General features: G+C 42.6%; 2 protein-coding genes across 4 annotated transcripts in view; one reads left to right on the forward strand and one right to left on the reverse strand.

The window, feature by feature from the left end:
- myo10 (myosin X) overlaps positions 1-4,842 on the forward strand; it is a 130,360-nt gene extending 125,518 nt beyond the window's left edge. For all 3 annotated transcript variants that reach the window (XM_062023044.1, XM_062023043.1, XM_062023045.1), the window contains 4 exons: positions 1,695-1,815; positions 1,897-2,373; positions 2,446-2,637; positions 4,013-4,842. In XM_062023044.1, coding sequence (XP_061879028.1) covers positions 1,695-1,815; positions 1,897-2,373; positions 2,446-2,637; positions 4,013-4,123 — 901 coding nt within the window. In that variant the 3' untranslated portion in view covers positions 4,124-4,842. The remainder of the gene's footprint in view (positions 1-1,694; positions 1,816-1,896; positions 2,374-2,445; positions 2,638-4,012) is intronic.
- znf622 (zinc finger protein 622) lies at positions 4,828-14,531 on the reverse strand. The gene is made up of 7 exons (XM_062023048.1): positions 14,376-14,531; positions 10,471-11,044; positions 10,149-10,400; positions 7,999-8,161; positions 7,818-7,933; positions 6,745-6,888; positions 4,828-5,073 (listed from the first exon to the last, which is right to left on the reverse strand). The coding sequence occupies exons 2-7, from the start codon at positions 11,036-11,038 to the stop codon at positions 4,940-4,942; spliced, it is 1,377 nt and encodes a 458-aa protein (XP_061879032.1). The 5' UTR covers positions 11,039-11,044; positions 14,376-14,531; the 3' UTR covers positions 4,828-4,939.
- Positions 14,532-14,549: the final 18 nt, after the last annotated feature.

The raw sequence follows: 14,549 nt of genomic DNA on the forward strand, positions 1-14,549 counted from the left end.
AAATAAGATAAGCCTCAGAATGGTTTCTTAACAAAACTTTTCTACATATAAAGTGCTTTTTTGATTGATTGATTGATTGATTGAGACTTTTATTAGTAGATTGCACAGTACAGTACATATTCTGTACAATTGACCACTAAATGGTAACACTCCAATAAGTTTTTCAACTTGTTTAAGTTGGGGTCCACGTTAATCAACATTAAACAGCCTCAAGTTGTTGCTCAGATTAAATTTTTTTTAACTTTTTTTTTTGTCCTGTCCAGCTTCTCAGGCAAATCATACAGTTGATGTAGATGTAGATGCCCATATCGGCTGTTCAGGTTTACTTTACAAAAGAGAAGTGTAGGATACTTCTCTTGTTGCCTTATTTGTATTTGACTTTATTAAATGTATTTATATTATCATTTGGTGCAGGAGGGGATAGAAAGAGAAAAAAAGGGAGACAGAGGGGGAAATTGTGGGGACAAGAGGGGGATAAGACAGAGAGACAACAACAACAACAACAACAACAATAGAGCAACATCAGCAAATACGACATGTACAAATATGATGGTAAAAGTAATAGCAAATAAGCAGTTAGCGAAAAAATAAAAAATAATACAGAAATGACAACGAGCATTATTACACTACAAATGGAGCAATACAAATACCAATAGAAATAGTGCTAATGATAATAAACAATACCAATACTTTACCTTTATTATCAACAATACAGTTGTTCAAATGCAACAATACATAGACGTAATGATAACTAGAGATATGAAAGAATGCAGAAAAATGGAGGGGAAGAAAGAGAAGCAACCTACATTAACCTTGTAGATTGTTATAGTAACAATAGGTTAAGCTTTGTCAGTGTGCCATGTGTTATACCCAGTTTACCCTAGGGCAACAACGTTAATATATGTTTGATGAAACGTGATTATGTGCATGAGTGTATGTGTGCTCAGATTAAATACAATGACAAAACTTTTCTTCTACATATAAAAAGTGCTACATTAAACAGTTTCAAGTCAACTCAGCCTCAGATTAACTTTTCTTTCCCCCCCCAGCCTTTAACCCTGGTGACTTTCACTCAATCTTCATGTTTTTTGCCAGAAAAATCCACATTATCTGCAGAAAGAGCAGACCTGCTTGCAGTTACAATGTCTTAGTGGGTCAAAATCTAGTTTTTAATGCAATATGGTCTTAAATCTGCTGCTATAGAAACATTTGTTATTGCTTTAGCCCTGCCTGACTCGCCGAGGAGAGGCTGCTTGAATGTTTGAACGACGCTCGTCTTTCTCTTCGTTGAAGCGATGTTCACTTGGGGGTGGTGATGCTTCAAATGGGTTAGCATGTTTGAGGTGTTGGCAGAAGCATACTCTACCGCTGCTGAACAATGATTGTTGTTCATTGTTGTATCGCACCGTGAAGCCTTAGTGTTCCCAAACGGGAGATCTTAACGAGGCAGGAGGGTCTTCCAGCTCGGGCTTTTACATGTTGTAGTCCGCTCGTTGCTAGCATGCCGTGTGTTGTGCCTCGGTGTGCATTGTTTACACAACCTGCGCTACGCTACTTAATATATCCGTGTAGAAACTCGTTCGGTACACCTCCGAAACCGAACCGAAACGGTTCAATACAAATACACGTACCGTTACACCCTTAGTGGGCCTGCATTGTAACAGCAGGCTTTTAACTCCACCTCCGTGTGGCAGACTGTCTGCCAGTCAGGAAGAGATGAACACAGGCTGGAAGTTCTACTTCAAACTCTACTGCTTTGTGGACATGGACAAGGTTCCTAAAGACAGCGTGGAGTTCGCCTTCATGTTCGAGCAGGTCAGCTTTCACTCGCTGTTTCCAATATTTTGTGAGACAGAGAGACGTTTGTGAATGTCAGGACTTCCTGTGTGCGTGCAGGCCCACGAAGCCGTGATCCGCGGTCGCTATCCTGCTCCAGAAGAGACTCTTCAGTTCCTGGCAGCGCTGAGACTTCAGTACCTGCTAGGAGACCACAGCTCCCACAGCGCCCTTCCAGAGATGGCCCAGGTGTTCCCCATGGCGCGGCTGCGGGCCCGGGTGCAGAAATCCGCCAGGACGTTTGCTCCGGGCGGCGGCTCGGCGTCAGAGCGCTCGGGAACGTCGGAGAGGAAACGCTCCAGCTTCCTGGAGGGAACGCTGAGGCGGAGCTTCCGGAGCAGTTCCATCAGCCAGCAGAAGCTGGACGAGGAGAACAGCCTGGAAGCTTGGATGAGGGAGGAGGTGTCGGCGGTACGCACCTGCGTGGTGGACAAGTGGAGGAAGCTGCAGGGCATGGAGCAGGAGCACGCCATGGTCAAGTACATGGCGCTGGTCAAGGAGTGGCCCGGATACGGATCCACGCTCTTTAACGTGCAGGTGTGCAGATCTTCTCAAGCGGAACGTTCCACATCCAAACATCTTCTCATCTCTCGCCTTCTTCCTCCTCAGTGCCGCGACGGAGCGTTCCCGGCTGAGCTGTGGCTCGGCGTCAGTCGAGACGCCATTTCTGTGTACAAGCGAGGCGAGCCGTGGCCTCTGGAAGTCTTTCCTTACGAGCAGATCCTCGCCTTCGGAGCTCCTCTGGCCAACGCCTACAAGATCACCGTAGAAGGACGAGAACTGCACTTTGAAACACACATGGTGCGTCAAACTCTTGCTTTTATTTTGAAGTACTTTTTATTTTGAAAATATTTTTATATGCACATTTTTAAGTTCTGGTCTAGTGTTAGTTAAATATTGTAATGACGTGATTCGAGCCGTTATCAACGGTTTATCAGCTCAGACGCCAAAATAAACAATTAGGACACAAAAAGAACCGTCCGTCGGTCATTTCTATCACTCAACACTCGTGGGAACGGAATGTTCCGTCCTCTCCCTGCCTCCCCGCCAATCAACACGCAGAACATATGTAAACACAGACGAACATTGGCAGAGAAAGCTGCATGTAACAATGATGCCTTCAGGGCCGTGGGAAGCCCCAACATCTCACAACGTTGACTAAGCTACATGAGGAACATAAGATAACATAAGACCCAGTCCATTACAATATAACTAAAACAAAGTTTTAAAAAAACATTAACTTCTGTTCAAAATATCTTATCAACCGATTGAAAGTTGATACAAATTAACACAAAATTAGCAGTGTTACTGTTCAAAATGTGCACAGTGTTTCAGTGGCCAAAAATATACTTGTTAAAACGTTTGCCTTGTTTTGAATGAATACTTAGGAATACTACGCTACTATAGTTGAATATTTTGTCATTGTGGTGGTACTTGGAGAGCTCAGTGTTTTCTTGGCGGAAAAAGTTAGACCTTTTCTTTTTTGAGAATGTACTGAATGATTGTACTTTTTTTTATTAAAGTACCTCTTTTTTCTAATGCATGTTACAGAGTTAACTTATCCTAGGTAATTTAAGTGTTAACTAGGGTAAGTTAAGTAATGAAGTTAGTGTTGTTGAGTTAACTTAGTCCAGTTAGTTAGTGTTACTGCATCAAAACTAACTAGTTAACTCAGTTAAGCTAGTTTTACTGAGTTAACAAATATTCTAGTAAAGTTAACAATGTACCCTAACTACTATACATTAACATACCCATGTTTGCCTTAACTAAACTTAGTTAAGGCAAACAAGGATAAATTAACTCAGTGTTCAAGAGGTATGTTATCCTAGTTATAGTTAAGAGTTACCTCATTAAAACTTTTACTAGCTAACTTATGTCTCAGACTTTAACTTAAGATAAGTAAAATTATCTTTGTTAGACTAATATTAACTCATTAAGTTTAATTGCTAATGAGATCATTTATCTTTATATAGTTAACCTACTATAACAAATTAAACTGAGTAAAACTATTAACTTATCTCAGTTAAGCTACTTTTACTGATTTATGGATCCTAATTGAAGTTAACACTTGAAGGTTTTACTCATTAACACCAAGTTACCTCATTTGCACTTGAACCGAATAAGTTAACTTGTCCTAGTCAAAGTTAAGTTGAAGCACTGTGTTTGTGTGGTGCAGGTGATGGACATCGCCAAGCTGATGAAGGCGTACGTCAGCATGATGGTGAAGAAGCGTTACAGCAACTGTCAATCAATCAGCAGTCACGGCAGTCAATCCAGCGCCTGGTGACGCCAAGCAACATGTATGTTCCAGAAGGTTCACACCTGATACCTCACTACACAGTTCTAGCTGGCTCTGGTTCTTGGTGCTCTAAGATGCAGTAACCCTACACACCAGAAGGGGGCAGCAGTCAGTCATTGTGGTTCAGTGAAGAGTTCAGTCGTGAAGAAGAAATGAATGTAAATAGATAAAGTTGTATTTTTGAGGTGAATATTTGTAATTTTAAAACACGATTCTTTCTTGTCGGCACCAAAACAAGTTTGTTTGAATGTAAAATGAAAGTTTGACGTGTTAATTGGCCGACTGACCAGGTGAAAGTGGCCGCACAAGTGCCTGCTCAAAAAACACACAATAGTCCATTTCCTCTGGTTCTTGTGTGTCCTATCCCAACTGGACATAGATTGGTCTAGTTTGTGCCCTCACAGAACTTGGTCCACCAAACATGAATTCATCTTTTGACGTCAGATTACGAGATGTCAGTGGAGCTCCGCAGGCGGTAGGTCCATTCAAAGACGCGTTCAGATTTCTCCCACAGTGCCTTGCTGTATATTTCCTACTCTTTCTGTGCAATGTTTATACTTAAATATATATATATAGTCCAGCATCACTTGGCTGTACATTTCATGTTGTTTATGCTTTGGGATGATGGCCACATGGCTCTTTTGTTTGATGTTGGGGGACCACTGTGACAATAAACAACTTCAAGCCAAATGTCTCATCAGTAAATTCAGTACATTTATTCTCCTTAAATTGTCACAATAAACCACCGTTTCCAAGGTGACAGCTGCTTGTTACCGCGTCCAGTTCTAGGTCCCTTGTGCCTCCTCAGAACATGACTTGGACTCTGAAGTGTTTCTGCTTGGTGGTGTTGTGAGTCATGCCAATCTTCAGCATCCACTTGGACTTCATCATTTGCACGTACTGCATGTCCTTCTGCTTGTGACGCAGCCCGCTGTTGCCTAGGAGACAGAAATGGGCGGGTCAATGCGGGGGGAACATCTTGTAAAAGTGGTGGCTCTACTTAAGAACACGGTAATTATTTTAAATTTCTTAAAGGGAAACTGCACTTATTTTTGCCTACCGTTCACAATCATTAGACAAAAAAAAAAGGTGTGTTCTTAACTATTTTGAAGATAAACACTTGAAAGATGCGGCCAGTGGGAGTAACCGTTGTAACCTTCAAAGCCATCTAAAACAACTTCAAACCCCTCCAACTTTTATATACACGCTGCAAGTCTTTATATAATGTAGTACCCAACACATTCATAATAATATAATATATTCAATGTTTACCATATGTTGATCATTTTAATCATTTCCGGGACTGGTTTCTTTCCCGCATCGACTTCTGTTTCCATAGCAACGCACGTCTGACTTCTGGCATCAACTCTATGTACTGCTTGCGGAATCCCACACAAGTGTGTGCTCTAATCATGGCAGACTTGGTAACGGACAACGAAGACAACTAGTTTTTGACAAATGAGGATTCACAACCGTGAACTTTTGAAGCTGAATATGCTGCTGCTTATAGAAGCGAGCCCAAAGGAAGAGTGAGACGTTGGAGCAGACGGAAGAGAGGGATGAAAGCGATGACACTATAAATGTGGAACTTGGAACCAAGCTATTTCAACATAAATGGAGTGCTTACCCAAAATCAACAGGAAACGTCCCCGCCCAGCTGGACCAGACGAACAACTACTACCTACTCAGTGGCCTAGTGGTTAGAATGTCCGCCCTGAGTTCGGTAGGTTGTGAGTTCAAACCCCGGCCGAGACACACCAAAGACAATAAAAATGGGACCCATTACCTCCCTGCTTGGCACTCAGCATCAAGGGTTGGAATTGGGTGTTAAATCACCAAAAATAATTCCCGGGCGTGGCACCACTGCTGCCCACTGCTCCCCTCCCCTCCAAGGGGGTGGACAAGGGGATAAGTCAAATGCAGAGGACACATTTCACCATACCTAGTGTGTGTGTGACAATCATTGGTACTTCAACTTAACTTTAACTGTCCATCGAGTGAGTCACACTTTATACAGATTATGATACATGCAAGTCAAGTGTGTTATTACAACTACGTTGCTAGCTCAGCTGTTAACAAACAAAACATGAAATGTGGGCTAATACTCTACAGATACTGTAATATGATTGTTCATGTTTTTCAGTCAGTACAAATGGGTGTTATATCGCAGTGTTGTGCATTACAAACTCAAACACATTTAGTGTTGACGTAGAAGCTAATTCATCTCCTGTTGTAATTAGCTTTTACAGCTAATACCGCATCAAGGCGATGTGTTACTACACCAGAAAAAAGTTCCTCAGTGTATGCTCTTACAATAACAATGCTGCTACAGTTTGGTTGTTATATAGGTTACAGAACGTAAATTTAGTGCTGTTGACGGTTTTTGAATGCATTTTTAAAGTGATTTAGAGGTAGAATTGATTGCTCCCATTAGGTGCATTGCTAGCCACCTGGACCCAGCCAATTATTAAAATTAGAAAGCGAAGAAAAACCCTTGTCTTCTTGTCTCTCATGATTGTGAACAATAGGCAACATTTTAAAGAAAAAGTGCAGTACCCCTTTAAGTCACCAACTTGAAAACGTCAAAAGTGAGGAGATTTAGTGCGTACCTATCTCGCCCCACCAGCCGAGAGATTTGTAGTGACGCATCACATGGCCCACAGCGTTCTTGTTGTGGCTCAGGGCAAGCGTCCTCTGCGTTCCAAAGCGTTGCTTGTAATATCTCATCAGAGAGCGATGGCCAATCCTGGCACCTGAATCACAAAAACAATGCTAACATCTTACAACAATAAAATAATTGTTGGCAAATCAACATTAAAACTGTTACACAATACATGAAAAGTTACGTTAAACAATATTAACATTAAAGAACTATGTTAACCTAAGCTAACATAAATTAAAACATTAAACTACCATAAAAGGGAAAAAAAACAAAGGTAAACTACACAATGAGAAAAAAACGGTAATAAAAAATGATGTTCAGAAACTAAGCTAACAATGTAAAAACACAGTGGTAAAAACCTACACTAAGAAACATTAAAAAACAATATTAAACTACCATATTTTTCGGAGTACAAGTCGCACCGGCCGAAAATGCATAATAAAGAAGGAAAAAAACATATAAAGTCGCACTAGAGTATAAGTTGCCTTTTTTGGGGGAAATGTATTTGATAAAACCCAACACCAAGAATAGACATTTGAAAGGCAATTTAAAATAAATAAAGAATAGTGAACAACAGACTGAATAAGTATGTAATAAGTATGTTATATGACGCATAAATAACCAACTGAGAAGGTGCCTGGAATGTTAACGCAACATATTATGGTAAGAGTCATTCAAATAACTATAACATATAGAACATGCTATACGTTTACCAAACAATCTGTCACTCCTAATCGCTAAATCCCATGAAATCTTATACGTCTAGTCTCCTACGTGAATGAGCTAAATAATATTATTTGATATTTTACGGCAATGTGTTAATAATTTCACACATAAGTCGCTCCTGAGTATAAGTCGCACCCCCGGCCAAACTATGAAAAAAACTGCGACTTATAGTCCGAAAAATACGGTAAGCTCATATGAAAGAACAATGATAAACTAAGCCAAAAACAAAACCTTAAAAACAAACTATACCAACAACCTATGCTAAAGAAAACGACAAGTGTGAGCTTGTTCTACCTGAAGGGAGCGTTAGCTCGAAAGTGTCGTCGTCATATAGAAGGTTGTCGTCGTCAGGAAGCCCCGCCCCCTCCATGTCAGCACCCTGCCCCTCCTTGCTGTCAGGGTAGCTGCTCCTGTCAGCCAACACAACAGCAAACATTCACTTCCTGCGTCACACTTGGTCATCATCGCCGCTTACCTGAAGTCGTAAAAGTCCGCGAACTCGAGCGCAGCGTCGCCGTCTGTGAAGAGCTTGCAGTGGCTTTTGTCCGTCATGTGACTCTGAACCGCCGTGGTGGAGTAAAAGGAGCGACCCTTTTCGTTGCACCACAAACACACGTTTCCCGCTCCAACCTTCTCTCCTGAGCAATAAACAACACCACTTCCTGTGTGACTTTGCAACGTTCCCAAGTGGCCAACATTTTAGACTACACCAAACACTGCTGTGCGGTGGATGTGTAACAGTGTCATGGCTGTGTATGGGTAACATGGCTGTGTATGTGTAACAGTGTCATGGCCGTGTATGGGTAACATGGCTGTGTATGTGTAACAGTATCATGGCCGTGTATGGGTAACATGGCTGTGTATGTGTAACAGTGTCATGGCCGTGTATGGGTAACATGGCTGTGTATGGGTAACAGTGTCATGGCCGTGTATGGGTAACATGGCTGTGTATGGGTAACATGGCTGTGTATGTGTAACAGTGTCATGGCCGTGTATGGGTAACATGGCTGTGTATGTGTAACAGTGTCATGGCCGTGTATGGGTAACATGGCTGTGTATGTGTAACAGTGTCATGGCCGTGTATGGGTAACATGGCTGTGTATGTGTAACAGTGTCATGGCCGTGTATGGGTAACATGGCTGTGTATGTGTAACAGTGTCATGGCCGTGTATGGGTAACATGGCTGTGTATGTGTAACAGTGTCATGGCCGTGTATGGGTAACATGACTGTGTATGTGTAACAGTGTCATGGCCGTGTATGGGTAACATGGCTGTGTATGGGTAACATGGCTGTGTATGTGTAACAGTGTCATGGCCGTGTATGGGTAACATGGCTGTGTATGTGTAACAGTGTCATGGCCGTGTATGGGTAACATGGCTGTGTATGTGTAACAGTGTCATGGCCGTGTATGGGTAACATGGCTGTGTATGTGTAACAGTGTCATGGCCGTGTATGGGTAACATGGCTGTGTATGTGTAACAGTATCATGGCCGTGTATGGGTAACATGGCTGTGTATGTGTAACAGTGTCACGGCCGTGTATGGGTAACATGGCTGTGTATGGGTAACAGTGTCATGGCCGTGTATGGGTAACATGGCTGTGTATGGGTAACATGGCTGTGTATGTGTAACAGTGTCATGGCCGTGTATGGGTAACATGGCTGTGTATGTGTAACAGTGTCATGGCCGTGTATGGGTAACATGGCTGTGTATGTGTAACAGTGTCATGGCCGTGTATGGGTAACATGGCTGTGTATGTGTAACAGTGTCATGGCCGTGTATGGGTAACATGGCTGTGTATGTGTAACAGTGTCATGGCCGTGTATGGGTAACATGGCTGTGTATGTGTAACAGTGTCATGGCCGTGTATGGGTAACATGGCTGTGTATGTGTAACAGTGTCATGGCCGTGTATGGGTAACATGACTGTGTATGTGTAACAGTGTCATGGCCGTGTATGGGTAACATGGCTGTGTATGGGTAACATGGCTGTGTATGTGTAACAGTGTCATGGCCGTGTATGGGTAACATGGCTGTGTATGTGTAACAGTGTCATGGCCGTGTATGGGTAACATGGCTGTGTATGTGTAACAGTGTCATGGCCGTGTATGGGTAACATGGCTGTGTATGTGTAACAGTGTCATGGCCGTGTATGGGTAACATGGCTGTGTATGTGTAACAGTGTCATGGCCGTGTATGGGTAACATGACTGTGTATGTGTAACAGTGTCATGGCCGTGTATGGGTAACATGGCTGTGTATGGGTAACATGACTGTGTATGTGTAACAGTGTCATGGCCGTGTATGGGTAACATGACTGTGTAAGTGTAACAGTGTCATGGCCGTGTATGGGTAACATGGCTGTGTATGGGTAACATGACTGTGTATGTGTAACAGTGTCATGGCCGTGTATGGGTAACATGGCTGTGTATGGGTAACATGACTGTGTATGTGTAACAGTGTCATGGCCGTGTATGGGTAACATGACTGTGTATGTGTAACAGTGTCATGGCCGTGTATGGGTAACATGGCTGTGTATGGGTACCAGTGTCATGGCCGTGTATGGGTAACATGGCTGTGTATGGGTAACAGTGTCATGGCCGCAGCTACTAAGGCATGAGACTCACCCAGGTAGCCAACAAAGCCTTTAAGGTCGACCAGGTAGTGGAGGTCGGGAATGAAGAAGCTGTGTACTTGAGTCATGTGAGCCACGTTCCTGAGCAGCGACTTAGAATGATGCGAGCAGAAGAGACAGTCTGTGACGGGGATGGACCCGGGAAGAATGGTGGGGCGCTGTGTGTCTTCTTCCTCCTCCTCCTGGTCCATGCTTTCCTCTTCATCATCATCATCATCCTCCCCGTCAGCGTCCTCCCACTCCTCTGCAGACACAAACTTGGGTCGTGACGGGAATATTCTACTTCCTGCTGATGTGAACTTTGACCTGCGTACCTTCCTCTGCCGCGTCCTCGTCATCCTCCAGCTCTCGTCGCTTGGCCTGCTCCTCCAACCACATCAGTCGAGGAGGTTTGTCAGACTTCTCCAACTTGCGCTTCGCCATCACTTCCTGGCTGGTCTTCACCGGCCCGGCCCTCTGCTGCTTCTTCAGGGCCTGCTGCAGGGCCTGGTTCTGAGCATCGTGGTCCGCCTTCTCGTCACCGAGCCCCTTCTCCAGGTTCTTCTCGTTGAGTCTGTCCACCTCCCGCTGGGCAGCCAGCATAGCCTGCCGCTCTGCCTGCTGGTGCTTGTGGGACTGCAGGTGGTTCTGATAGGCGTTGGCACTGGAGAACTTCTTGTTGCACACGCCGCAGCCTTCCATGCCCGCCGCCTGGTTCAGCTGTTTCTCGGTTGCGGCCTGCTGGGACAGGACACGCTCCTGGAAGTTCTCTGCAGTGACGGGCGGCATGTCAGCCACCTTTCTCTTCAGGTTGTAGCGGTGCCAGTCGCTCTTGTAGTGTGCACGCTGGATCTCGCCGTTCACAAACGACACCCGGCAGCTGATGCACGTGTAGGACGCCATCTCCGCCTGAAGACATTGTCATGAGAAAAAACAGCGTTATTTATGAAAAAGAATGCCTTTAACTGTTGATGCATTTTAGTCTTAGTATTTACTAGGAGTGTAACGTTACTATAAAGACTGTGGTCTTTTGGTATCAAAATCATCATAATAATACCGTGACATGTGACGTTATAAAATTAAAACTGGGTCAGTGTCATTTTTTGCTGTCACTTTTGAATTGCCCGGTCTGGAAGTAAACTACATCTCCCAAAATTCCCTGCGTAGCACGCGTTTGCGGGTCCGTGTGTGTGAGGTCGTTAAGGACAGAGAAAGGATTGTTTTTTTGAACATTTCCTGAAGTTTTCAATACACTCTATCCATAACTTTTTAAGTTGTGTTGCTCACAGACAAACAAACCCTGGCGAAAACACAGCCTCTTCAGTCTGTTTACTGCAAGGCAAAGTTGCCACCTTTGTGAGTGTTTTGTTTCCAAGACGACACATAAAGCCGGTCAGAAGTTGTGATGTTTTAACCTACATTTTTCTGTAGTTATAGGGAATCAACTTGTGTTTTATATGGATTTGCTATCCACGCTTTAAGTTGGAAATGCGCCAGACGGCAGCGCAGACAATTAAAAAAAATTGGTGACACTGCAGTGCGGAGACCACAAGTAATATAAGAAGCAACTTGATAAACCATCACCCCCAAAAAAATATTTGATGCCGAGCATCAATTTGTTAGGTATTTACATTAATAAATGATACATTGTTAACTAACTTTTCTGAGAATCAGCATTTGCCAAAGTGATATAAGGTGGCAACTTGTCCAGGGTGTACCCCGCCTTCCGTCCATATGCAGCTGGGATAGGCCCCCGCAACCCCAAAAGGGACAAGCGGTAGAAAATGGATGGATGGATATAAGATGTCCACTACAGAGGATAAGGTTTCTCTTAACGTGAACATTATTGTTTTACATTTGTTACACTAGATGTTTATCTTGTTAGATTAATGACACTTTGACTGAAAGTATTTTTATTAAATATATACACCTGTTTGAAGTAAAAATATGATTACAATATTTGAGCATTATGTTAGTGTTCAATTACAGTAAGTGTGTTTATCTTAAACATTCTTGCCACTTCATTTTACACACTTTAACATTAAGGGGTTTTTTTCCCCCCCATACCACAATAATATTGTGATACCGTGATAATATCGTACATTGACATTTTGATACCGTTAGATCCCTGGTATTTACTGTTTTAATGGCTAAGGTTTGACGATTTTGAATAATGGTTTGTACTGTAGCACCTGAAAAGTGCGTACCAAGTAAAATCTAAAAAGTATCATCATTAGCTGTCAATCACCATAATGTACTGTTGTCATACCATCTAAAGAACCGACTCATAACATTCATGCCATTATACCAATATTATTTTCCTCCCGAAACCCAAATGTGTTGCCATTTCTTTCTCTGCTGCCTAATGAGTAGTGTTTATATCTTTCCAATACCCAATACCTGTGATTACATATTTTCAATGCTCTTTTATATTTGCAATGTTTGTAGTAAAATTTTCTTTCTGTGGTTTTTAGGGTGACAACTATAAGATCGGCTCAGCAACAACATGATGACTAGCCTTTTTGCTTATCCTGGTGCATTTGCAGGAGTGTTATTTATTCTTTTGATTGATTGATTGAAACTTGTATTAGTAGATTGCACAGTATAGTACATATTCCGTACAATTGACCACTAAATGGTAACACCCAAATACGTTTTTCAACTTGTTTAAGTCGGGGTCCAAGAAAATCAATTCATGGTACAAATATATATTATCAGCATAATACAGTCATCACACAAGTTAATCATCATCAGAGTATATACATTGAATTATTTACATTATTTACAATCCGGGGGGTGGGATGTGTAGGGGGGTTGATATCAGCACTCCAGTCATCAACAATTGCATAATCAGAGAAATGGACATTGAAACAGTGTAGGTCTGACTTGGTAGGATATGTACAGCGAGCAGTGAACATAGTGAGTTCAGAAAGCATAAGATCAAGTATATACATTTGATTATTTACAATCCGGGGAGGTGGGATGTGGAGGGGGGAGGGTGTTAGTCAAAGGTTAAAGTTGCCTGGAGGTGTTCTTTTAGTGCGGTTTTGAAGGAGGATAGCGATGCCCTTTCTTTTACACCTGTAGGCAGTGCATTCCATATTGATGTGGCATAGAAGGAGAATGAGTTAAGACCTTTGTTAGTTCGGAATCTGGGTTTAACGTGGTTAGTGGAGCTCCCCCTGGTGTTGTGGTTATGTCGGTCATTTACGTTAAGGAAGTAGTTTGACATGTACTTCGGTATCAGGGAGTTGTAACGGATTTAATAGACTAGGCTCAGTGCAAGTTGTTTTACTCTGTCCTCCACCCTGAGCCAGCCCACTTTGGAGAAGTGGGTAGGAGTGAGGTGTGATCTTGGGTGGAGGTTTAAAAGTAACCTGACTAGCTCGCTCTGGGATTTTTGGAGTCTAGATGTAAAGGTTTCGGTGCTAGGGTACCAGGAGGTGCAAGCGTAATCGAAAAAGGGTTGAAAGAGAGTTCCCGCTAGAATCTTTATGGTGCTTTTGTTGACCAGAGAGGAGATTCTGTAGAGAAATCTCGTTCGTTGGTTGACCTTTTTGATTACCTTGGTTGCCATTTAATCACAGGAAAGATTAGCCTCTAGAATGGAACCTAGGTAGGTGACCTCATCTTTCCTGGTGATAACAATGTCACCCACTTTTATAGTGAAGTCACTGACTTTCTTAGGGTTGATTTGGGACCCAAATAGGATGGATTCCGTTTTACCCAAGTGTATGGATAGCTTGTTGTCAGCGAGCCAGAGCGTTCAGCACTGAGGATTTGCACTGCCCCTGTCTAATAAACCAGTCGTTAAATAAACAAAATCTGTGTGACACTATATGCCGACAATACGTTAAAATATTGACAATTTCTACAATTTCAAGCGTGCTGGGGAACAGCGAGTACAAAAAAACCCGCTTAACTAAAAACCCTTTCATTAAACAGCTGACATGGATTTGAGTTGAAGTAAAAACAATATTTAGACGACAGAGTCATGGAAACAAATATCTAAGACAGCTTTGTTAAAATACAAGAACAAAGTATGACCTGTAACTAAGATTAATTGATATTTAGTTCCCACTTGTCGTGTTTATTTGGCTTTTTTCGGACGTCTGCAAACATTTAGCTTGTCAGGTTAGCTAAGCTAGCTGGCGAGACACTGACATATACAACTACGAAAACACGTCGTTTATTCGACCGCCACGTTACAAAAAGTAACTAATATCTGTAATGTACTTACTTATTTCTCGTGCTGACTCCAGAAAATGTCAAATCACTTGAACCGTATTTGCTAAAACGTGTTACCTAACTCGTGAGGGGCTACTTCCGGGTGGCCTATGAACGTCTTCGTTGTCACTTGTTACACTCTGTCTACTGCCACCTGCTGGACAGGCGGACACAATTAAATAATAAA

The sequence above is a fragment of the Entelurus aequoreus genome, linkage group LG16 (genome assembly GCF_033978785.1).
Source record: "Entelurus aequoreus isolate RoL-2023_Sb linkage group LG16, RoL_Eaeq_v1.1, whole genome shotgun sequence".
NCBI classification, from domain to species: domain Eukaryota; kingdom Metazoa; phylum Chordata; class Actinopteri; order Syngnathiformes; family Syngnathidae; genus Entelurus; species Entelurus aequoreus.

Bases quoted from the DNA above. Each gene is read 5' to 3' on its own strand.
- znf622 (XM_062023048.1), bottom strand. From the start codon at position 11,038: ATGGCGTCCTACACGTGCATCAGCTGCCGGGTGTCGTTTGTGAACGGC. The intron at 8,162-10,148 runs GTGAGTCTCATG...TTTATTGCTCAG, and splicing joins AGGCTTTGTTGGCTACCTGG to GAGAGAAGGTTGGAGCGGGA. The intron at 6,889-7,817 runs GTAGAACAAGCT...TTTGTGATTCAG, and splicing joins CGAGCTAACGCTCCCTTCAG to GTGCCAGGATTGGCCATCGC.